This window comes from Hyperoodon ampullatus (genome assembly GCF_949752795.1).
Source record: "Hyperoodon ampullatus genome assembly, chromosome: 3".
Taxonomy (NCBI): domain Eukaryota; kingdom Metazoa; phylum Chordata; class Mammalia; order Artiodactyla; family Ziphiidae; genus Hyperoodon; species Hyperoodon ampullatus.
This window is the reverse complement of record NC_136916.1, coordinates 80579324-80604800: the sequence shown is the minus strand read 5'-3', so window position 1 is coordinate 80604800 and position 25477 is coordinate 80579324. Positions and strand designations below refer to the sequence as shown.

Genomic DNA, 25477 nt, shown 5'->3' with positions numbered 1-25477 from the left:
TGCATACCTATGAGCCATTTGATCTTTGCAGATTGGCTCTTTGTGAGATGGCTGGACAGGATTTGAGTTTGACAGAAGTTTACATTTTGCCCTTGAGATTAGAACCAGTAAGTCTAAGAGTTTGGTTCTAATTGGCAAGGCCTTTGACTCTGAGTCAAACCTCTTTTCACCTTTAAGTGTTTGTTTATGGCACTTGGCATACATACTTAGTAAGAGATTATATAAAGGTGCTTCAGTTTACAAAGCTCTATCATAGGCACTATCTAATTTGATTTTTGCAACAACATTTAAGTAGATAGACTGTTTTATTACCCAGTTGTTGGAGATAACAGACTCAGGTTTGTCTGAGAACCTAGTAAATCAGTACTAGCTAATAGTAGCTATCATTGAGTATTCACTGTATGTCAGGCATAAGTTAGTGCTTTTCCACTTACTGACTCATTTAATACGTATGAAAACCCTGTATTATAGGTGCTATTGTCCCCATTTTACAAATGGAAAACAAAGGCATGAAGAAGTAAAGTAATTTGCCCAAGGAAGTAAACATGAAGCCACAATCCAAATATTTTTATTCCAGTTTACTTAATGACATTACAGTATGTCTCTGGCAGAGTGACTATCCCAAGCAGATCTTCTTTCATCACATGCCATCTGCCTCCTTCTTTCTTAAAGGGAAATTGACTTGCCTGATAGGATGGGAAGTTCTGAGTATTAAGGAGTTAAGATGGCCTGGTCTTAGTCCTTAGATCTCTTCGACCTGGCACTTGCTACAATGTGACTTTGCCTTTTCAGGCTCAGACAAATGACAGTGACTCTGATACTGAGTCTAAGAGGCAGGCCCAGAGATCCTCTGCCTCTGAGAGTGAGACAGATGACTCTGATGACGACAAGAAGCCCAAGCGCAGAGGGCGCCCCCGAAGTGTGCGGAAGGACCTCGTGGAGGGATTCACTGATGCCGAGATCCGGAGGTTAGTGGGGGCTCTGCTCTCCTTCCCCCTCACATTTGGAAGGACATGCTGTAAGCCTCAGGTTGATGGATCCCTGACATTGATGACAGGGAGGTCAGAGGAAGGCAAGGGGGACTGAGTCATGCTCCAAGGCCCCAGGATGATTCTCCCTTCTCCAAGGCTCTCCTCAGTTGAGCTCTTTCTTTTTGTTTACTTCTTGTTCTGGGTTCTGAACATTTCACAAAGAAAGTCCAGCCAAGAGGAAAGAGGCTGTTGGAGGTAAACTTGGATTGAAACTTTCTTTTTTGTTTTTATTGAAGAATATGAATAAATACATACATACATATGTATCAATGTGTATAAAAGAAATGGTATAAATATAAAAAATTAAAGTAGTACAGATAACCCCAGTTTACTTTCCATCAGTGTTAGTGCTGATATCAGTTTGGTTTATTGGTATATACAACGTACTGTTCTGCAGCTTCTTGTCACTTATAACCAATTTTAGGCATCTTTCTATGTCAGTACTTATTACACATTTGTTGGTGTCTGATTCACACCCCCTTTCCCTCCAGAAAAATCTAAAATTATTGCTTCCAAACCACTTTTCCCCTAGCTGCCATGTTATTTTTTTTTAAAGCTGAAGAAAGTAGAAAATATGAAAATGATTAACTTTATGGTCTAACCCAAATTTTAACTATTATCAGATAGTCCTTTTAGGTCAGTATTTGAAATCACAAGGTCTTTGTTTCCCACTAAATGTTAATACCTGTCTTTTATTCTTTCTTTGTTTAATATATTGTGGAAAAATGTAAATGTATACAAACATTGATAGAATATTAGCGCACCCCCTCCCCGGGTAATATTTTAACCATTATGAGTTTGTAGTCAGTCTTGTGTGTGTGCCATATTTCTATTTTCCCCAACCCTCAGTGTTATTTTGAGAATAATGTATATTCTGCTGCAGTTGAGTGGAGTGTCCTATAGATGTTTTTTAAGTCTATTTGGTTTACTGTTGTTCAGATCTTCCATTTCCTTATTGATCTTCTGCCTGATCTATCCATTATTGGAAATGGGGTATTGAAGGCTCTGTTATTGCTGTATTGTTTATTTCTCTCTTCTGTTCTGTCAGTTTTTGCTTCATATGTTTTGGGCCTCTGCTGTTAGGTGTGTATGCTTTATAATATGTTGTCTTGATGAATTGACCATTTTCTCATTATAAAATGTCCTTCTTTGTCTCTGGTAACAATTTATGTCTTAAAGTTTATAACTTGGTTAGATATTAGTGTAGACACTCCAACTCTCTTTTGGTATTGTATGTGCAGTATCTTTTTCCTTTTTTATTTCAATCTATTTGTGTCTTTGAATCTAGCTTGCAACTCTTGTAGGTAGTATATAGTTAGATGTTTTTTTAAAATCCATTCTATTGATCTCTTCCTTTTGATTGAAGTCTTTAAACCATTTACATTTAATGCAGTTACTTATAAGATAGAATTTATGTCTGCATTTTGCTGTTCGTTTTTTATGTCTTGGGTCTTTTTTGTTCCTTTATTCCCCCATTACTGCCTTCTTTTGTATTACATATTTTTTAGTATACTATTTTAATTCTCTTGTTTCTTTTATATTTTAAAAGTTATTTTCTTAGTGGTTTCCCTGGAGATTATAATTTAATGTTTTAACTTAGAACAGTTTGGTTTGGACTAATACCACCTTAATTTCAGTGGTATTCTAAAACTTTACTCCAGTTTACATACATTTCTTCCCCCTCTTTTGTGCTTTTATTGTCACACAGATTATATCTTTATACTTTATAAGCCCACCAACACAGTTTTATAATTATCGCCTTATGCAGTGATAGTTAAAATCATTTAGGAGAAGAAAAGAGTTACTGACAAAAATACATATCCACTGTCTTTTTATCTACTTACTCAGGTATCCTCCTGAGGCTCTTATTTATTCATGTGGATTTGAGTCACTGTTTCATGTCTTTTCATTTCTGCCCAAAGTACTCTCTTTAGTATTTCTTTTAGGGCAGGTCTGCTAGGAACAAATTCTGTCTTTTTACTTATCTAGGAATGTCTTAATTTCTCCTTTGTTTTTGAAGGCTAGTCTTTATTCTTTTTCTGTCTTTCACATTGGATAATCTCAGTTGACCTTTTTTTTTTTTTTTTTGTAAACGCATCTCGTTGTTTTAATTTATTTTTGGCTGCATTGTGTCTTCGTTGCAGCAAGCGAGGGCTACTCTTTTTTTTTAAATTAATTAATTAATTAATTTATCTTTGGCTGTGTTGGGTCTTCATTTCTGTGCAAGGGCTTTCTCTAGTTGTGGCGAGTGGGGGCCGCTCTTCATCGTGGTGTGCGGGCCTCTCACTGTCGCGGCCTCTCTTGTTTTGGAGCATGGGCTCCAGACGCGCAGGCTCAGTAGTTGTGGCTCACGGGCCCAGTTGCTCCACGGCATGAGGGCTCTTCCCAGACCAGGGCTCAAACCCGTGTCCCCTGCATTAGCAGGCAGATTCTCAATGACTGCGCCACCAGGGAAGGAGGGTTACTCTTCATTGTGGTGGGTGGGCTTCTCATTGCAGTGGCTTGTTGCAGAGCATGGGCTCTAGGTGCGCAGGCTTCAGTAGTTGCAGCATGTGGGCTCAGTGGTTGTGGCACGCGGACCCTAGAGCACATGGGCTTCAGTAGTTGCAGCACACGAGCTTAGTTGTTCCTCGGCATGTGGGATCTTCCCAGACCAGGGATCAAACCTGTGTCCCCTCTAATGGCAGGTGGATTCTTAACCACTGTGCCACCAGAGAAGTAAGTCCCTCAGTTGACCTATCTTTTAACTGATTTTCTTAACTGTTTTTCTTCTGTCAATTCATATCTAATCCTGAGCCTCTCTAGTGATTTTTTTCATCTTAGTTATTGTACTTTTCAACTCCAGAATTTATATTTGACTCCTTTATATAATTTCTGTCTCTGTTGATATTCTCCATTTAGTGATATATTATTCTCAAATTTTCTTTTAATTCGTCAGATATGGATTCCTTTAGCTCTTGTATATATTTATAATAGTTGATTAAAACCTTTGTCTAATAAGTTCAACTTCTGGACTTCCTCAGGGTCTATTTCCATTGAAAACCATCTTCCTTCCCTGTATAGGGACCATACTTTCTTGTTTTCTGTAATTTTTTGTTGAAAACTAGACATTTTAAGTAATACAATGTGGCAAGTCTGGAAATCAGATTCCCCCTGCCAGCAAGAGTTTTTTGTGTTTGCTGTTTGTTGTTGTTGTTGTTTGTTTAGTAACTTTTCTGGACTAATTCTGTGAAGTCTGTCTTCTTTGTCTTTTGAAGTCTCTGCTCGTTTAGCTTAGTGGTCAGCTAATGATTGGACAGAGACTTCCTTAAACACCTTAAGTCTACCAACCAGTAAATCTACCAGCCTTTGCTGAAGGGCTACTTGTGTATTTTGGGGACGTCTTCAATGTTCTGGTAGGCAGTTTACAGCTTTGCCTTAGCCTGCAGTTCCTGTTTGTGCAGAGCCTCAATGCTAGCCAGAGGTGAGAGATTCACAGCTCCTCAGGTCTTCTCTGTGCCTGCACATAGCCCTGCATATATGAAGCCTTCTAGATACCCAGGAATTTGCCTGAGCTTTTCAAAGATCCCTGTGGACATCCTTTCCTCCAAGTTTTTCCATTGCAGTTTTTGGTCAGCCTGTTCATATTGCCAACTTATAATGCTGCCTCAGGCAGCTGTGGTGTTAAACCTTTGCCTCTAATTGTTTTTTGACTAATGAACTACAGACAGTGTTCTTCATACAGAGTCAGGTCAAATGAAGACAAGTCTGAGAATAGAGCTTCTCAGGGTGCTGTCAGTCAGGTCAAATAGCACTGTTCTCTGGGGAAAGAGCTTTTGGGGAGCTCTAGGCCTGTTCTGCTCCCTCTAGTGGCTGCTGTTTTGCTTCTTTGCACAGCTGCAGTAGTGGGAAGGTGTAGTTTTCAAGGCAGTCATGGAGCTGGGGAGAGGGCATGGGAAATAGAGCAAGTCAAAATGCCAGAGAGCTCACTGTTCATACTGAGATTCAGCCATTTTCTTGAATAAATGCTCATAAGATGGCTGCAAGCCTTTGGTTAATTTCCAGCATTCTAACAAAGTTGATTTTGACAATTTTGCTAGTGTTCTTGTTGCTTTTACGGAGGAGCAGATTTTCAGAGGTCCTTACTCCACCATTCCCGGAATGCTTCTCTGTCTCAATATTATTTTGAAGTAATCACAAATGGCATATTATTTCAGATGTAAAATATTTCAGTATATATCAAGAAGAAGAAATGTAGAGTGGAGGAATAATCCTCAGGTTTGCTTTCACATATAGTACTTTCCTAATCCATGCTATTCCTTTAATTTTGTTTCTTAGCTATTGTTATATTCATCCCCATTTTCTTCAATTGCTGTGCCCTCTCTTTTCATTTTTTTTCTCCATAGTATCTCTCCCTTCATTTTTATCTAACCAGGTAGTTTGGCATGTTACAGTGATGCCCTTGATATATCATGGCATCTCGCTTTTTTAGTGAAAGTCTAGTGGTTGGCTCTAGGGAGGGGAGTGGATTACACATGGATTGGCATATACCATGGTTTAGGCTAGAGACTTGTGGAAGGATAGATTAGATTTTTGGCTGGAGACAGTGTTTGGCAGAAGGAGTCAGAGTTTCCAAAATAGTTTTGCCTAAAAAGTTTAAAATCATATGTTTATTTTACTTTGCCTCATTACAAAAAGTATTTGAGGCAGTCCTAAAAACCTTATATTTGTATTATTGACCAGAAAGTAACGGAAAATATTGTAGTGTGGAATTGAAAGTAACAGTAGTGGACTGAATAGACCACTTAACTGTACTGGATTTTATTATAAGAGGTTGTGGTTTTTAAATCATTTATTATGTATTGAACTCCATAAACTTGTACCTTCTAAAAATGATAGTACTAGAGTTAAGTCACCATTCTCAGTTATGTCCCTAAGCAGTTTCATGACCAGTCACTGAGAATAAAGTTAATCTTTGGTTTGAATAGATTTTTAGCACTCATTATTTTAAGCTGGCCATTTTCAAAGGCCACCTTTAGTTCATTTAGTGGCAGTCACAAGGATTGGGCCCAGTCTCTTTTTGACAGTTTTTATGGCTCATATTTCATCACAGGATGTGTTTGCATTAATATAGCTGAAGTCTGTTTTTTTAATGTGATTTATTGATTATTTTCTTAGGTTCATCAAGGCGTATAAGAAGTTTGGTCTCCCTCTTGAACGGTAAGCTTAGTAATATAATAGTTCCTTATCCGCCTCTTTTTCACTTCTGTATTGTAGAGGTTTCTTTTTTTGGTTCTACTTTCCATTTTTAAGGTCTGGCACCTTTTGACAGCCTGGTTTTTAGACATTAATTTACTCACCTGCTCCAGATGACTTGGAGATCAACGAAACATATTGTACATGTAACTGTACTTCGCTTCTAGGAACATTGCAGTGAATGGAAGTAGGCTAGAGAAAGGAAAGTGAGCACAAAGAAACAAACTAGTGCAAATAGCTTTGGGGCACTTCACCTGCTACTGTTATCAGACAGCACATTTAGTTAATAAAGAAAGCTGAACCCTTTCCCCTCTGTTTTTTGAAATTAGTCTGTTTTTGTGGACTATTCCAAGTCAAATTCTTTATGAGGAAAGTAAGTCATCAGTCACTGTCCGAGGGTTCTTGTTGGAAGGATCAATTAAGGCATGTAGAGAAAGGTCTTTGCAGGAGCAAGCTTATGTGAAACCAAATGGTAGCTCACGTGACATTAGAAACGTGGGCACAGGGCCTTGAGGTATCCCCGTATTTGTCTTTCCTCAGGCTGGAGTGCATAGCACGTGATGCTGAGTTGGTAGATAAGTCTGTAGCAGATCTGAAGCGCCTAGGGGAATTGATTCACAACAGCTGTGTGTCAGCAATGCAAGAATACGAAGAGCAGCTGAAAGAAAATGCCAGCGAGGGTAAGTCAGCATGTCTCCCTCAGTGATTCTCAAAGACCTGGCACTTGTGGATTGGGATCTCTGCTGCTAAGGATCTTTTTTTTTTTTTTTTTTTTTTAAGATGAACACACTTATATCCCATGCATCCCTAATTTTTTGAGGTGTGTATTCTCACCTGCCTTTACGTGAGCTCAGTTTTAAGATTCCAAAGATTTACTCACAAATGAAGTTGATTTGCGGAAGGTGCAAAGTAATGAACAAGATGAATGATTTCTTTTAATGTTACTGTAGAAAGTTTAGATTGGTTTGTATGATGTAAAGACCTGAGTGGATAAAGCTGAGTGGACACATTTGCATTTTGGCTGTAAGTGAGGACATTACAGACCACAAACATCAGTAATTATCTTGGATATACATACATGTATTGTTTTGTTGTGATAAACTTAAAGGATTTAGAGAATTAGAATAAAAATAGTAGGTGAATATTGTAAACCTTTTTGTTGCAATGAGACTCTCTTGGCACTAGAATTTGCTGTAATTTGATTCGACCTGTAGTGTGTTTTGTCTTATACACCAAGAGTGCTTTTGCCTGTCCTTTAAAAGCAGGAGGTGTCAGGAGAGAGCTGAGGTCCTTGTTGTTAAAGGACACCCTTATAGTTGAACCTCAAACAAAAAGATGAGGGTGTGGTCATTCTACAGTTCACTGGACTGTGGTTTATCTGTGCCATTGCCCCCATTCTTTTGTCACCCTTCACTGATGTTACAGGAGGCTCTGTCATCTGTGGTTAAGTATTCATGCCCTGGAGGCAGCCAGTTTACCTGGAATCTTGGTCCTGCCATTTCTTAGCTGCAAGACCTGAGACAAGTGATAGCCTCTTAACAGTCTCATGTGCAAAATAGAGTAGTAGTCCTTGCCTCAGAGGGTTTGGATGGTCACTTGAATAATTCCATACATGTGAAGTGCTTGTCATCACATCTGGCTTGCAGTGTTAGCTATTTCATTAAATAAAGAAGTATTGTGCTTTGAAATTTTCTTCTTAAGGCTGTTACTAAAAGTAATAAAATTTTAAAATATCTTGAATATAGTCAAAAACATTTTTAGATTCTTTTTTTCCATGAAAGAAACTTAAATAACTTGAGTGGTTTGGACAGTGATCCAAATATGTGCTTTTATAGCGCCAAGAATACATCCAAAAGTAAATCTTAACTTTACAGTTATTTTTTTCTGTGTAATTGTTTTGAATAAGTATTACATTCACATGGCTCAAAAATGAAAAACGGGTATCCCTATTTCTTGTCTCCTTCTAGAAATATAAAAATACATATGTTCAAAAAATGAATAGATACTGTTTTAACACAATTGGTGCTGTAGCATGTACACTGTTCTGTACCTTGCTTTGTCCATCTCACAGCATATTTGGAGATACTTCCTTGTAACAGTCCCTTCCTTTCCACATGTTTCTTTTCTCTGCATGTTCACATTCTGCATCTGGTTGATCGCTTCCTTCTGGCATTGCTTAACTTGTTTCCATATACCTGTATTTTCTATAAATTGGCATTTAGCATATTCCTGAGTCCAGGTTAACATTTCCAATTCTAATGTAAGATTATTGATATCTCTTTGCTTAAGTTGAAAATATTATTCCTAAAAATGTTAACATAATCATGTATTTGTCTTATACATGTTTCCAAATATTAATACCAATTTTACTGTTTTTGTTTGTTTTTTTTCTTCTTTCTTTGGCTGTGCTGTGCGGCTTGTGTGATCTTAGTTCCCTGCCCAGGGATTGAACCTGAGCCATGGCAGTGAAAGCGCTAAGTCCTAACCACTGGACTGCCAGGGAATCCCCCTAATTTTACTGTTAACTATAAGACTTCTTAATGCAGAGTTTGATTTCTTTGTGTTTCTTTTTGTCCTTAAAATACACCTCATTAGTAGTACACAAAGTACTATGTTTTAAAATTATTTGAAATTGTTCTTTTATCTGTGTGGTTATACCACCAACTTGATATATAGTTTAGTATCTTTTGTTTTCTTTTCCTTTCAGTTTCTAGGGACTACTTTTCTCCTTTTGATGAAACTTTGTTTCTTTAATTATGTAAAACATTTGCATGGCCCAAAGTCAGAACAAAACCAGGAACACGATGAGAGAATCTTGCCTTCATTCCTGTTCCCCCAGTACTGTTCTCTTCCTCCCCTGTAGGTAATCATTTCTGTTAGTTTTGGGCTTATCTTTCCATTGTTTCTTTTTGAAATTTTAAGTCTGTGTGTGTGTATTTCCTCTATTACAGGAGATATCATACATTATATTCTGTTCTGCATCTACTTATTTTTACATACAGCGTTCACTCCATCTTACTGTGTAGAGTTCATACCTTCTTCCTTTTACAATTGCACAGTATTCCACTGTGTAGATAGATGTTAATTCAAACTTTATTGTCCCCTAGTAATAAATATTTGGGTTGTTTTCAGTCTTCTGCCACTGTAAATAAAGCCACAATGAATAAATAGTCTAATGAATATGCTCTTTCATATCTCTGCCAGCATATCTTTGGGATAAATTTCGGGAAGTGGGATTGTTGAGTCCTGGGGAAAATGCATATGTAATTTGGTTAGATACTGCCAAATTCTTCATAAATCTGATACCATTTACATTGCCACCTACAATGTATATTCATACACAACAGAATGTATTGTCAAATGTTTGGATTTTTGCCAAACTTACAGTTGGGAAATGGCATCTCACTTTTCTTTTAATGAGCAAGGTTGTGCATCTTTTCTGAGGGCCACTTGTGAACTGTCTGTACATATATTATGCCCATTTTCTATTGAGCTGTTGGTCTTAATTTTTAGGATCTCTTTTTCTTGTCTTTTTTTAAGAAGATTTAATACAGGGAATTAAAAAAATTTTTAATTTATTTTATTTTTGGCTGCGTTGGGTCTTTGTTGCTGCGCGCGGGCTTTCCCTAGTTGCGGCGAGCGGGAGCTACTCTCCTTTGCAGTGCGTGGGCTTCTCACTGTGGTGGCTTCTCTTGTTGCGGAGCAGGGGCTCTAGGCATGAGGGCTTCAGTAGTTGTGGCACACGGGCTCAGTAGTTGTGACTCACGGGCTCTAGAGCGCAGGCTCAGTAGTTGTGGCTCACAGGCTTAGTTGCTCCGCGGCATGTGGGATCTTCCTGGACCAGGGATTGAACCCGTGTCCCCTGCATTGGCAGGTGGATTCCTAACCGCTGCACCACCAGGGAAGTCCCAGGCTCTCTTTTTCTGATAAAAGTTGCCAGTGTTCTCCTCCAGTTTGTGATTTGTCCTCTCACTTTGCTATGGTATTTTGTACAGAAAACTTAAAAAATTTTTATATAGTCAAATTTATCAATCTTTTACCCTGTTGTTGTTTTGGATTTTGATTAGTTAAAAACATTTTCTCTACAAAACAGAAACAGACTCACAGACATAGAAAGCAAATTTATGGTTACCAAAGGGGAAAGGGATAAATTGGGAGTATGAGATTAGCAGATGCACACTACTATATATAAAAGAGGTAAACAACAGGGATTTAATATAGCACAAGGAACTATTATATTCAATATATTGTAACAAACTAAAAAAATTTTTTTTTTTCTACTCTGAGGATATAAAGGAAGTCATTAAGATCACCCCCCCACCACCACCACCAATACCTATGTGATTTCATTTACTTTTATATCTCTGATTCACTTGGAGTTTTTCCTGGTATTGCATTCAGGTTTTTTGGATTTTGGATTTTTTCTATATGGCTACTATATGTCTCAACACCATTCATTAAAGATGGTTGATCTTTTCTCCACTGCCTGATTTTTTTTTGTTTTTTTTTTGAAGAGCTACATAATCTGTTATGGATTTACAATATTAGTATCCTGTTAATGGGCGTTTAGCTTTCCAGTCTTTTGCTTTACGGTGTTGTGGTAAATAATCTTGTGTGTATGCCACTTGCGCCATATCCTCCCACCAGCATTGACTAAAATGGCAGTGTCTGTTTCCTCTTAGTCTCACCGACATATTTTCAAATCTTTGAATTTTCCCAACCTTAGGTTAAAAAGGCTATGTCTATATATTTAATTTGCATTTCTCTTACCATGAATGAGGTTGAGTATTTTTCACATGGAACCATTTGTATTTCCTTTTCTGTGAATTGTCTCTTTATCCTTTGCCCATTTTTCTGTTGCAGTCTTTTTATTTTACAGATGAGGAAACACAGACCCAGAGAGGTTAATAACTAGAAGTGAGAGGGGAAAGGGGACAGGGGGTAGTTTGTACAGATCTGGGAATAAATCCCAGATTTCTGATCTTCGGAGGAGGTGCCTTTCCCATTTTGCCACATTCTGTTCCAGAACTCATCAGTATTGTTGGGAATAGCATTTGCAAGTGGAATTCTAGTGGATTATGTGAGAATCACTAAATAATTGTTTATAATTGTAGTGCCATTTCATCGACTTGAATGTTAAAAAAAAGAAATCTTTTCTCAGGCTCTGAGCCATCTTTTCCCTCACAGACAAGTGTCATTATCATGCATTTTGATTTGGACTCTTTGGTTAGAATTGACTGCTTTGTTTTTACTTCTAGGATTACTTTAATTGGAAACGGGCTAGGGTAACCTTTCCATGACTTCTTTTGTTCATCATTTCAAATGTGTTAGGTATTAACTTGATCTCATACTTTTTTAGTAGAAAAGATCATCTTAAAGCACTTAAAAATCTGTTGATGGGTTAGAAAAACAAAAAAAAAACTTCAGCATTAATACTACTCCTTTAAAATCTTCTTTCATAAATTTTATTAATTTTAGAGCCAAAGTATAAAATAAGAAGATTAAAATATAATTATAAACACTACTGGATTAAAAAATTCTAAATCTTAAAAAACTGAATTGTTTAGAGATTATTTTACAAACATTAATTGAGAAAATTTTTTGCCTTACTTGATTATATCTTTGAATTAATGATAAACCAGAGATATACGCTGAGGGAATAAGAGTTCAGGATTTGTTGACCTATGTTTTCTGTGAAACTTCAACGAATTCTCACTTAACGAATATGAAATTGGTGTTCTTTAGGGAAAGGACCAGGGAAAAAGAGAGGCCCAACTATCAAGATATCTGGGGTTCAGGTTAATGTGAAATCTATTATCCAACATGAAGAAGAGTTTGAGATGCTGCATAAATCTATCCCTGTAGACCCTGAAGAAAAAAAAAAGTGAGTATAATACATGCCCATGCATGGGTGGTTGTGCCATTAGAAAACAGATTTGAGTTACAGTTATGTGTAGTTATGTATTATTTTCATTGTCTTTTGTCTAACATACCAGAATGCTTTGCTCATTGGTGTTTATTCCCAAATCAGAAAGACCCCTCCTCTAATGTCCTCCTGCTTTGGAAATCTTTTCAGATACTGCTTAACCTGTCGTGTCAAAGCTGCACATTTTGATGTCGATTGGGGAGTAGAGGATGATTCTCGCCTATTGCTGGGAATTTATGAACATGGCTATGGAAACTGGGAGCTCATTAAAACGGATCCAGAGCTTAAGTTAACTGACAAAGTAAGTGTTTCTGTGATGCTGGAGATGTCTAGAAGATTTGTTGTATAATATTTTTATATTGATTACTTACTTTTAACTATTTTCTGGGGGGTGGGGATCAAATTGGAAATTAGAAGAATAGTAAATTCCTGGGATTTCTTTATCCTTGGAAACATTACCATCTTTAGTGGACTGTGGCACTATTTCAGAGATGACGATAATAGCCAGGTGAAATTTTTGGGAAATTATAGGAGAAGTCTTCAAATTCTGATTTTTATTGTAGGTCAAATCTCATTGCAACAAATACCAGGGTAAGATTATTAATAATAAGAGCATTCCTCGGCCTTAGTTGTTGGCACTTTCTTTAACAATATTTGAAACAGCCATATTTCAGTTCTACACATGAAGAAAGAATGAGCCATACCTTGGTATTTTTTGTAATGGAATTAAACTCTGGCTGTACTTCTCCCACAAAATCGAGCCTCCCACCCTATCCGTTGCACATCAGGCTACCAAGTATAGTAAGGCCGTGCTCAGAGCTGTAAGCAGGGAAAGCTGGCTCAAATTTTAGTAGGATGCGCTCCATGTTGTGCTCCTGGCAGGGCTTTTCCTGGCACGTCAAACAATGCTCATCCCAGGTGCAATGTTCTCAGAGGGTGACAGCACCCTGCCATAAGCACTGAGACCAAATCCAGTCTGGCCTGAGAGGTCCAGCTGTGTCCTGGCATAGCTCAGTGCTTTCCAGCAATGCTCTAAGAAGCATTTTCAATCTAAAACGAAGCTTTAACCTAGCTCCAGGGATTCCCTGCTCCTGGAAGGAGGAAATCCACGACGGCTGGGATGCTCTAGCAGATGAAGCCAACAAGCCCCTCCTACCTGAGTTGTTCTACCCTGTTAACAGCACAGGTAGGAGCCAGTGGGAGAGCTGGATTTCTCCATCCCATTTTGTAAAACGAGAACGGCTCATAAGGGATTTTCAGTGACTGGGAGCCATGGACATGAGATAGGATCTGAGGCTTTATCTGTATTTTGGGTGGTGGGGAGGGAAAGGACTGCTCAGTTGTTCGTCATCTCTGTTCATCCTGATCCACTAACCGGGCCATGGGCCGTGGCGGGTACTTCTCTTCCTTTCCTGTTGAAGATTCTGCCAGTGGAGACAGATAAAAAGCCCCAGGGAAAGCAGCTGCAGACCCGAGCGGACTACTTGCTGAAGCTGCTCAGGAAGAGTCTGGAGAAGGAGGGGGCCGTGACGGGCGGGGAAGAGGTGAGTGCAGCTGCCAGCCGGGCACTGTCCACGGGTCTGAGGCTCCAGCCCTGCAGGGTTAGGTAGGGGAAGAGATGCCCTCTCCAGGTGTCTCCACAGAACGCTAACCCTCTCCTTGTCAGGTGTTGGTATTGAGGTTCCAGTAATGATGGTTTGGTTGGGTAATGATAGGAATGTTCATTTAGTAATTGACCTAAACATCTTGGCATTCTCCTCAAATATTGCCTCAAAATAGTCCTCATTTCTCCCAGTGCCACTGGTCTAGACATACTGCTGCTGTGTCTTTATGCTCCTTCCTCAATTTTGGAATATAGTTCTCAGTACTGTGTGAATATCACTGGGTTTGCCTGTTGTTACAGCTAACACTCGGCTACTTGTAATCATGGGTCCCAGGGATAAAATGGGGAATTAGGATACACAGTTAATTCAGAAACCGGACTTCAGTTACAGTTGCCTTACTTGCTCAGTGAAAAATTTCAACCGAGTTACTAATGGACTCATCTGAGCTTTAGCTTTTATTTCCCCAACTTTTCATTTCAATTCAGGCCTAAAAAGATGAGAATCACAGTTAGGAGATACTATAAGTTACAGCCAGTAGTAGTAGCCTTTGTGTGTGCATGTTCCTTAAGTGCTCTTAGAGCTATGCCATTTGTATTAATTTCCCTATATTATAAAGAAAGCAAATTTTAGAAAAAAAACCAATCCCATACCTTGTCCTTTTTTGTGGAGTAGTGTCATAATTAATGTCATTCTTCACATAATATGTTGAGGATATTCTATAAGTTAGGTTCTGGGGAGACAGATGGCATCATGTTTTTTTTTTTTTTTTTTTTTTTTTGCGGTATGCGGGCCTCTCACCGTTGTGGCCTCTCCCGCTGCGGAGCACAGGCTCCGGACGCGCAGGCCCAGCGGCCATGGCCCACAGGCCCAGCCGCTCCGTGGCACGTGGGATCCCCCCGGACCGGGGCACGAACCCGCGTCCCCTGCATCGGCAGGCGGACTCCCAACCACTGCGCCACCAGGGAAGCCCATGCATCATGTTTTTACTTGCTTAAATTACTGTATCTGTTTGAGTAGATGAACACCTTTTCATTATTTTTAGATATAACATGCTTCTAGTTTTTTTACTGTTACTCTTATTTTACATATTATCTTTATTTATATCTTTGTACATAAGGTTTTTTTTTTCTTCTTTTGAATTTTATCTTTAGATTGAATTCCAAAAAATGGAATCAGTAAGTTCAAGGGTATGGATGTTTTTGTGTGGCATAGGAGATTTATAAGGCCTATAGTTTCTTTTTTTCTACTTCAGGTAAAATTGGTTGCACTCCTTTGAATTTTCTCTGAGTTTCCTTGTTTGAATTATATGGCTGCTGCTGTTCCAAAGAATCATGATGTTATTTGGTCATGCTCTTGAGGGACTTGATTTATCATCGTTTTCTTACCCTTTCCAGGCCAAATTAAAGAAGCGGAAGCCTCGAGTAAAGAAGGAAAACAAAGCACCGAGGCTGAAAGATGAGCATGGAATTGAGTTTTCATCTCCTAGACACTCAGATAATCCATCAGAAGAGGGAGAAGTAAAGGTATGAGGCTGCATTTCAGTTGAGATTATTTTTAAGTTACATTTATTGTGCCAACTCGTATAAAATCATTTGAAATGTGTTTGGTTTACATGCCAGAGTAGATGAAATAAAAATAGAAACTATGTTATGTCTTTGCTTAACCTGTGAGAGAGGAATATAGTTGTTCATTTAAAATCAGCAATTGAAAATTCATAATAGAAGTAAATTTGTAATGGAAGGAAATGAAGGGAACCATGCAAATTTCAGTGATAAATGGCAATTGACACTCACCCTCATTGCTGGGAGCGATAGGGAGTGGTGGAGACTCTGGTTAACCAGGGAGCTCATGCCTAATGTATAGGGGCAGCTGTTACCATTGTTGGGCCAAACAAAACTCATCTGTGGATCAGGTTTGGCCCAAGGCCTGTCAACTTGTAACCTCTGGTCTAAACAATATGAAAAGTAACTTGCTAGCATTCAGTCTGTTGTTTCAGTGACTGAAAACTTTATGGGATTTTATTTTGTTACTCTTCAAGTGTAATTGCCCTTTGAGGTTATTTCCAGGATCAGCAGTGGGTATGTGAACTAGCATGGATTTGAGTCAAGCATGCATGAATTCAAATACTAGCAACCTTACCAGTTACTACCTGGCAGGTATATAATCTCTTTGTTCCTCAGTTTTTTCCACCTGTGAAATGGGAATGATAATGCCTGTGTTGAAGGGTTGCTATGAGAAATAAAGAGAAGATGTAAGTGAAGAGCATCTGCCTCTATAGGCTTCACTTTAAGCAGATAGCTTTAAGGCTTTATGCTTGAGAACATGCTTCTGTGGACACAGTGATGAACCATTGGGGGCAGTGCTTTTTTTTCTAGAAAGTAAATGAGGAAATGTAAAGTTTGTGGCAAAAGCTCATAACCTTGTTTGTTTTCTAGGATGATGGCTTAGAAAAAAGTCCAATGAAAAAGAAACAGAAGAAGAAAGAGAACAAGGAGAACAAGGAGAAACAAATGAGTTCTAGGAAAGACAAGGAAGGGGACAAGGAAAGGAAGAAATCAAAAGATAAGAAAGAGAAGGTATCGATGTCATTCTACTTACTGAGATGCCCGCAGCCTTTGAAATTCCCTTCTAGGATTTAGAAGTAGAATGGGTTTGAGGGCCCTGAAATAATTGTCATTTTATGAGTATATCCCAGAAGGAAGGATGGGGCTGTCAGGGGGATGCCTGCACCTCTTCCTGCAGAGAGGGGAGTGTGTGAGTTGTGGTGTTCTTTAATATAGAATCCTTTATTTGCTCTTTTATTACACATTTCAGAGGGGCTGTTGGAATGAGACAGGACAGGTAACTACTTGATACATGGTCTCAGACTCATGGTAGAAAAGCACAGTCCACAGATGAATCTGAATACATGAAATACTATCAAATAGTATCAAGAGTTAAGCTTTTGGAGTAGAAATGGGTGAAAGCCCTACTATTATTATATAATCTTCATGTCGGGGTTTTATGAAGTTCATTCCAAACCACAGAATTCTGGTACAGTGTTGCATCTTGCTGACTTCTGATGAAATTATTTTGCAGTTAATCTTTAGTCATTGTTAAAACATACAAACAAATAACTGCCTTAATTCCACCATCCAGTTATAGCTCTAACAGATTTCTTGATGAGCACCTTTGGAACTTCTTTATTATGCATATAAGAACAAATATAAAATAAAAATCAGACCAGACTGTTTGGATAACCTTTTCTACCCACTTAGCAATATATCACAAACAGCTTTCCAAGTGAATAAATAAAAGTTAAAATCATTTTTAATAGATAAGGAAGATTTGTTTGATTATAACATTTTGGAAACAATTTAAGTTTCCCATATTGAAATTGCTTTCAAATTTCTAATGTTATAAACTGTACTGTAACAGATACCTTTCTTTGCATCTGTGCTTCTGCAGAAAGGTATTCTTCTTTTAAGGTGAAATATTTAAAAAATAAAAGCACAAAGAATGATTTAGCCAGCATCCATGTGTCCACTACCCAGATATTGCAGCTGTTGTTAACATTTTTCATGTTTACTTCAACTAGGTTTTTTTTGGGCTACTGTATTTGGTATCCATGCACTCATTACTGGGACTCCCCTCTGTTTCTTCTCCCAATTTCATTGCTCTCCTCCCTCTTCTCTCCTCTGTAACACTGCCCTGAAGTTCGTGTGAAACCTTCCTGCCCACGTTTTTATACTTTTACTACATATTACATAATCGTAATCAAAGCATAGTATTGTTTTATGTTTTTAAATGTTCATACATAAAGTTATTTTTTATATGTATCTCTGTCTCCATCCTTCTGCACCCTTTCATGGATAAATGAACTTTACCCATGTGGATTTATGTAAATTTCAGTCACTTGAAATATTTTAGTTAATACAGTTTCCAAGATCAAAGTGTACTTTCATTTTTAAGTTGCTACAAGCTACTCTGTGAGGGCTTTGCCAATTCACAGTCTTAACCTCTTGATGACATTTTTATGCATTTTATGGATAAGAGAATAGAAGCCAGAATAGCATTGATGAAGCTAAAATTATAATTGGCTGTGTTTAGAGACAGAAGTGGGAATGACATATGACTAAACTGTTAATCAACTAGGTTTGGCTTCATGATGTCTCAAAACTGAGGCCATCCTCTGTACCCACTTGTAGTGATGTGACATAGCTGAGAAGTCCAAATTGCAAGACAGGAGTACGCAAATGACAATGATTCCTTGTAACTCTTTTTTAAAAGCCTAAAGGTGGTGATGCCAAATCTTCAAGTAAATCAAAGCGATCTCAGGGTCCTGTCCATATTACAGCAGGAAGCGAACCTGTCCCCATTGGAGAGGATGAGGATGATGATCTGGACCAGGAGACATTCAGCATAGTAAGTCCTGAAGTTGAGGAATTCTGGTGTCTGCAGCCACAGTGCTTGCTGCGGCTTTGCCTTTCATAGTTCCCGCCACACAGCCTCAGTCGGTCTAAGCAGCATGACCTGAGACGAGGCTGGGGTCCTGGCTGCGTGAGCTGGAGCGGTGGCGAGCACGGCCTATCTTATGTGTTCCTGTGTTGCGGGGCTAGGAGCCAAGATGTGGCCTAGGATGTGGTCCATCTCCTCATAGGAGACAGGGCAGGTGAGGGGAGGAGTCATGGACCAAGGCTTGTATGGGATGGAAACAGGCCAGTGCGTCCTCAGGGACTTAGGCCCTTACTGAAGCTGCACGTGTATATTTCATCGTGTTGCACTAGCTTCCCTTCCCCTCCTCTCTTGAGGTCTTTTCCTTTACCCAAACTTTCACACATCACTGTTCACTTGAATAGTTAATTTAGTTTCAGAGAGAAAGTGATCTTCCAAATCTCAAAATATTCCTGCTCTGGGGAAGCAAAGCATAGAATTTTGACCTCATCCTGTAAGGCAGTCTTCTCTCTTTTTACCCATTTTTTCCCGTGTTCCCAGAAACCTGTATGCATACATGTATTTTTTTTCTCTTCGCACTTATCTCATTTTTCTTAAATCCCTTTACTCTTCTTCCTGTGAGCTCTCTGAGGGCAAGTACTGTGTCTTATATAAAGTATGTGTAGATGCTAGAAGTAGCTCAATAAATGAGTAAATGAATAAATTCATTACACAACCAGCTCTCTGGTCTGTTTCCTGCTTCTTCCTTAGCCCCGTGTTTATAAGAGAAAATCATAACTAACGCTTCTGTGGTACCATACTATTTAAGAAATTGCTGTTATACGACATTGTAAATCAACTATACTTGAATTAAAAAAAAAGAAAAAAAATTGCATTTACATACTGGCTCATTTACTCTCGTTTTTATATTATGATATCTTCTAAAAATACAGAAAAATTTCAGGAATGTAATAGGCATTGATAGAGGTACCATCAAGTTTTGTCAGGTCTGAATTTTTTAAGGCTCAGGCTATAGAGTTGAAGCTTCTGGTCATGGTTTGTTACCTCCCTAGAAGTGACCACAATTCTAATTTCAGTGTAGATCAAATCGTAATTCTCATGTGTGGTTCTAGAGTTTTACTACTTAATGTCTCTAAAGACAGTAAGTAATAGCTCATATAAACAGCCAGGCATTATTAGTGTGCTTTTTGTGTATTTTCTCCACAACAACCTATGAGGTAGGTAATTATCTCTATTTTACCCCTTAAAAAATAAGGTGAGGAGAGTTAAGTAACTTGTCCAAGATGTAGAGCAAAGATTTGAACCTATCAATAAATGCCACACTGTGTGTATCCTGTAACTTATGTTTCCTCCCTCAGCATGTACACTTTTGAGATTTATCCATGTTGATAATTATGTCTCTGATTTCAGTGTTTCATATTATTCTGTTTTATGACTTGCACAATTCATTCTTTCTCCTATTGATGGACATTGGGGTTTTCCAAATGTTTACTACTACAAATTGGCTGCAGTGAAATTGTAAATATTTTCTTATACACATGTGTAAGAGCTTCGCTCGTGTGTAGCTTGAGCTTTTCTGCTGGGTGTTTCTTTGGGTCTGCACATCTACTGCTTTTAGATGTTGTGGAATTAGTCTTCAAAGTGATTGTAGAGATTTGTACTCTTTCCGGCAACGAATGTGAGTTCCAGCTGCTTCCAGTTCCAGTCTTGGAAACACTTGGTAATTTCTAACTTCTTAATTTTTGCCAATCTAAGTGGTATGAACTATTGACCAGTGGTGCTGTTGACCATTTACTTTCATATTTATTGGGCATTCATGTTTCTGGTGAATTGCCTTTCCATATCCTTTGCCTGTTCCAGGTAATTTTTCTCTTCTTACCTTTTCTATAGGAATCCTGTATCCATTCGCAATACTAATCTTTTATCTGTTACAGTCATGTATCTTCCAGTTTATTTTGTGTGCTTTTAAAAAATTTAAGTACAATACTGAAAAATAAATTGTAAGTATATAGCTATGGAAATTATCACAAAGTGATGGAAGTTTGTCAGATTTTCACTCTTCTGAAGTTACATGGACATGTTCCTTAATAGTTCCTTATATTAGATACTTAGTGGCTGACAGCCATGCCCTACAGGTCAGAGAAATTTTCTTAAATTATTTTGTGATAATTTCCTCCTCAGTTCTTAATTTTATCCTACTTTTTGGATATTGGACTTTGGGAGTGGTCCCTAATATTATCTTAAACTTTCTTCCATTTCTTCTTTTCTAACTCTACTTTCTTGGAGATCTCCTTAGCTTTATCTGCCATTATTTCTTTTGAGGTTTTCATTTCTCTTGTCATGTGTTATTTCCAAGATCTTTTTTCCCCATATGGTTCTCTGAATGTTTTTATATTTCTCTTAGATTTGTTTTCCGTCACTCATGTTAGATATTTTTCAAATGGCTTGGTAATCCTTGGTTGTCTGCTCGTATTTAAGAGTAGGGACTAAACATCTGATTGGAAGCCCTGAACATGTGGGTGGGGCTTGATCGACTTTGAGAGTGTTCTCTGTAGGGTGATCTGGCTGGGCTGCTTCCTTGGAAAACTTCCGAAAGTGGGGAGGCAGCATCATTTGATTCTTCCTCTTGGGTGGTCGGATTTTGGGAACGAGAGTCCTCCAGTCTCCTGACTGGAGGGTTAAGGCCTAGCTTTCTTCGTTCTAGAATCTGAGAGGCAAAAAATAAACAAATAAATAAAAAGACTGGGCGGTGGCTTATCTAATATGCATATATTCATACAATGCTATTCTTAGTGTAGTAGCCTTGCCTCTCAACTATGCCTGTGTAGCCCAGTTCAGAGACTTTTCTTTTATCCTCTCCAGAGAATAAACCTCCGTATCTTTTGTCGGGCAGAGTTGGAAGTCTGGGCGTCTATTATAAATCTGTTCCTCTTAGGCAGTCTTAAAAAAACAAAACAAAACAAAATCCTTATTTTTAGCCCTCATCCCTACTTCCAGAGATACTTAGCTAGCCTCTACAGGAATTGCAGTATAAATCAGGTTGGTTCTCAGCTCTCTCCACTGCTGGGTTAGGATTTCATTGTCTCAGGTCTATTGAGTCATTTCACTTGCTGCCAATATTTTGTTGCTGTTGCTTCCTCTCATTTTCCATGTCTTTGTGGGCTTATCTCTTCTTATGGTGATTCCTTTACTGTTGTTTTAGTGGATGGGGAGGGGGAGAAAAAGATTTTTGTGTTCAGTCTACTATCTTTATCTGGAAACCGTTCTCTCAGTTTCTTACAAGTCTAAAGGACTTGTAAATATTTTATCCTGTAGTTTTAGATAGTTTGTGATGGGAGGTTTTCAGGTTAGGTCTATAATTTTGCTTCTCATTTGTCTTCATAATGGCCTTGGGAGATTATTATGCCCCTCTTGCAGATGAGGAAACAGAGCAGCGTTTTGAGAGGCCAAGTAAGCTGTAAAAGTCATCGCTCTAAGCGATGGAGCTGGGACTTGAACCTCAGGTTTTTCCGACTCTAACATTTATACTTGTTCCCCTGCCATTACCTGCTTCTCCTCTAGTGATTATGTGGCCTGGGGGGCGCTGTGTGTTCTCTGGGGATTTAGGGCACAGTAAGCACAGCTGAAGCTGTCTTTGCTGCAGGTGTTTTATGTCTCTACTCTTGGTCTGTTCCAGTGTAAGGAGAGGATGAGGCCTGTGAAAAAGGCACTGAAACAGTTGGATAAACCTGACAAGGGGCTCAGTGTACAGGAACAGCTGGAGCACACCCGGAACTGCCTGCTGAAAATCGGGGACCGGATAGCCGAGTGCCTTAAAGCTTACTCAGACCAGGAGCACATCAAACTGTGGAGGAGGTAAGCAGCCACAGCCTCAAATTGCTTGGTTTGATTTGATGACAAAGTGTGTGTTAGGGGTTCTGTTTTGTTTTATGCAACATGACACAGCCACCTAATGAAAAATTTTTTTCCCAGCAAAAGCAGTCTATTAGCAACATACCTGCAGGCTTCAGTTTTCTTTTCCTGAAATAGGCCATTCCTCTGAGACCAATCTTTTGAATGGGTAGGATGATGTCATTGTTTTATGAGAGAAATACCGTGATACTGAATTTGCTGGCCTGTCCTCAGAATAAAGACTCAGTCTTTAGACCTGGAAGGGATAGAAACCATCTATAATTTCACTGCTTTACCCATCTCAGGTTAATATTCAGAGATAATATAATAACTAATTGGTTAGTTCTCTGCTAACCTCATGAGAGGAAGCAAAGGCTAAAACCACCAGAGCTATGAGTTCTCTTCTCTTTAATAATTGAAGAGCTCTAGTAGTAATTTGGATTAATGCAGTTAATCCAGAACTTCAGTTTGTAAGGCATTATGACTTACATATATTCATTTATATATTCACTTTTGATGTTTTAAGAAAACATGACTGGAATTTCTCAAAGACAATTGTAACATTAAGTCTCTTTCCATACTCCACAGTTACATTGAACTCATATATTGATACTTCATGGTTAATGTAATTATCTTTGTATAATATACGTAATATCAGTGGATTGGCTTTTGAGTGAAAAAGAGATTTAAGAAAACCTTCTGTCATGATGCTATCCATAGCATGCTTCACACTCATTAAAAAAAGAAGATCTAAGTTTTGAAATGTGACTTGACTTTCCTTTTACACTGTTACCAAACCAGATCCCTGTACCTAGCCATCTGGTTTTCTGTGTACTGAGCTTAATCCCTATTGGAAGATAACAAAAATGCATCATCCTAATGTATAGATCCACGAATAGAAGCTGGGCTGGATACTGTGCACTGGAGCCAGTCTGTGTTTAGATGTGCCAGGTACTATGGTCCTGGACTGCTGTGGTTCATAAGCAGTTCCCTGCCCACTTGTGAGGAACTGTCCATGATGAAGTGGTGATTAGAAGATCAAGTATAGTAGGAATTCCAAGAAGGAATAAGCACATGCAGAAGAGTAGTGAGGGAGGGAAGTCTTCTGAGGGCTGGGCAGGTGCACTCGAGCTGGCCTGGAAGAGCAGAGTGGACCTGCTTAGATGAGGAGAGGTCTCAGGCTTCAGCAAAACCTTGAAAGTGGGACAGTGAAGGGACTGGGAGGGTCTTAGGGTTTAAAGGCAGTTCGGTAAGATGACTGAAGCCCTATTACAGAAGGCTTTAGAAAGGCAGGCAATGGTTTTCCACACTCTGCAGCAGGTTTACTTGTCCGGAGCCAGGGCAGCGTCTTCTGAGTGGCATGGCACGGTGTGGTGTGACTGCTCTCCGGGAAGTGTGGGAGGATGTGAGCCTTCCGTTCCATCTCATGGAGGTTACCTGTGCCTCCTTGTCCTACACACCCGTTTTACCAGTCACTCCCCTGTTGACAGTGATGCCATGCTAGAGTGAGTGCAGTGGAATTGGAGGAGAAGAATCCCTTGGAGTTTTAAGGTAGAAATGACAGACCTTGGTGGTGACGACTGGGAGGAAAGAAGGGGCAGCAAAGCAGAGATGCCCAACCGTACATAGATCCCCACCTGGGATATGGTGGTAATGACAGATTGCCCGGCAGAGTCCAGGGAGTGCAGAAGGTGGAGGAAGACGTTAGGTCCAGAGTCCTAGGTGCCAGTGAAATAAATTAGAGGGGTTTTAGCTGTGAGACAGACCCTCGTCTCCAGACCCCTAGGTCAAATTCTATTGATAGTAGCATTTAAAGGTGTATTTATTATTGATGCCAAGACCTGAAAGATTATTTCTGTAACTTATTTTCTATACTTGGAGAGTATTCCACAGCAAAATTCAATAACTTGCCATCTATAAAGAGAATAGTTATTTTTAAAATCCTGTAATTTACCAGAAAAAAATTTTTTTTTTAAGGAACCTATGGATTTTTGTTTCCAAGTTTACAGAATTTGATGCTCGAAAATTGCATAAGTTATACAAGATGGCTCACAAGAAAAGGTCTCAAGAAGAAGAGGTAAAATACAAATTTAATCCTATTTCATACAAACAGATAAAAACCATTTCCACAGAAAAATTCCTTAATTACTGTTTTTTTCCTGAGGAGATGATCATAGACTCATAGGTTGTTGGTGCTAGAAAGGGCATGGGTCCTCTGCCCTTACTTTGCAGATGGAGGTCTAGGTCCAAGAGGGGGTGCAGGAGCCCACCACAGCCCAGCCTGTCTTGGATGGTGGGCTCTTTCACTGTGTTAGCTGTGCAGTTTCTCCACATGTTCCACGAGTAGTCAAACTAACACTTAAGACCTGATGGGTAAAATAGCCAATGTATTGGAACCAGACAGTGTGGAAATTCTGACAAGGAGTTGTGTTCTTACATCTCTGTGTTCTTACATCCTGGAATCATTTATTCACCAGGGCTTTTCTTGCATATGCACATGTCTTATGGTAGCTTATAAATGTGTCTCCTGAAAGATAACAGTTATGGGCAGCACATAATTTTTCTGTTCTTTTCTGGGCCACATGTACTTGGTGTCCTTCCAGCTTTTGTACGTAGGGTCCCAACCGCTCCTGTAAAGGAGCAAACATGAGAAGGTGCCCAGAAGCTGCCTCCCATTCTTTGGTGGAGAGGCATGGGCATGAAGTGATTTGGCCGATGCTGCAGGGGCAGTGTTCCTTGTTCAGGCATGTCCGTTTGCAGATCTGGTGACTTGCCACGTGGGCCCTACCCCAATTAGTGCCAGTCTAGGAACATTTAATACCTCCTTCACTACCATGTCAAGGCTGAGGTCTTATGTCTCTCATCCCCTCCCGTATCCTCAGCACCTGGAATGGTGCCAGGCGCAGGGCAGGTGCTCAGAAGTATTTGTTGCATGAGCATATCCTGTGCCCAGCACTGTGCTGAGCTGTGGAGTAGCACCCTCAAGTGGTTTATAATTTAATTTTACATGGAAGAATATGGTAGAACAGTAATATACAGGAATAATATAGTAATACTGCTGAATGTTACTGTGAATTTTATACATTGTAAAAAGTCTCTGAAAGAATAGTCAGGAAAAGCCCCAGGAGGGAATGAAATGGTTGGGGAAAGGCCCTCTAGGAAAGAGTGAAAGTTAGGATGAGTGAAGTTGGACAAATGATGTAAAGGGTAAAGGGCTTCATTAGTCTAGGTATCAGAAGTTAGGATAAGATGAATAATCAAAGTAGTGGTCCCACTAGTTGGGGTTATAGTATACATTCACAACCTTTCTGGAGGACAGTTCAGTAAGATTTACCAAAAGACTAAAACATGCAATT

At 39.1% G+C, this 25477-nt stretch overlaps 1 protein-coding gene across 1 annotated transcript in view; it reads left to right on the top strand.

The window, feature by feature from the left end:
* Window positions 1-25477, top strand: part of CHD2 (chromodomain helicase DNA binding protein 2) — a 118333-nt gene that overhangs the window by 75517 nt on the left and 17339 nt on the right. The window contains exons 25-35 of the mRNA XM_079700161.1: window positions 793-968; window positions 6189-6230; window positions 6807-6946; window positions 12012-12150; window positions 12343-12493; window positions 13614-13736; window positions 15191-15319; window positions 16232-16372; window positions 18066-18200; window positions 21907-22085; window positions 24099-24198. Of these exons, the coding sequence (XP_079556287.1) occupies window positions 793-968; window positions 6189-6230; window positions 6807-6946; window positions 12012-12150; window positions 12343-12493; window positions 13614-13736; window positions 15191-15319; window positions 16232-16372; window positions 18066-18200; window positions 21907-22085; window positions 24099-24198 (1455 nt within the window). The remainder of the gene's footprint in view (window positions 1-792; window positions 969-6188; window positions 6231-6806; window positions 6947-12011; window positions 12151-12342; window positions 12494-13613; window positions 13737-15190; window positions 15320-16231; window positions 16373-18065; window positions 18201-21906; window positions 22086-24098; window positions 24199-25477) is intronic.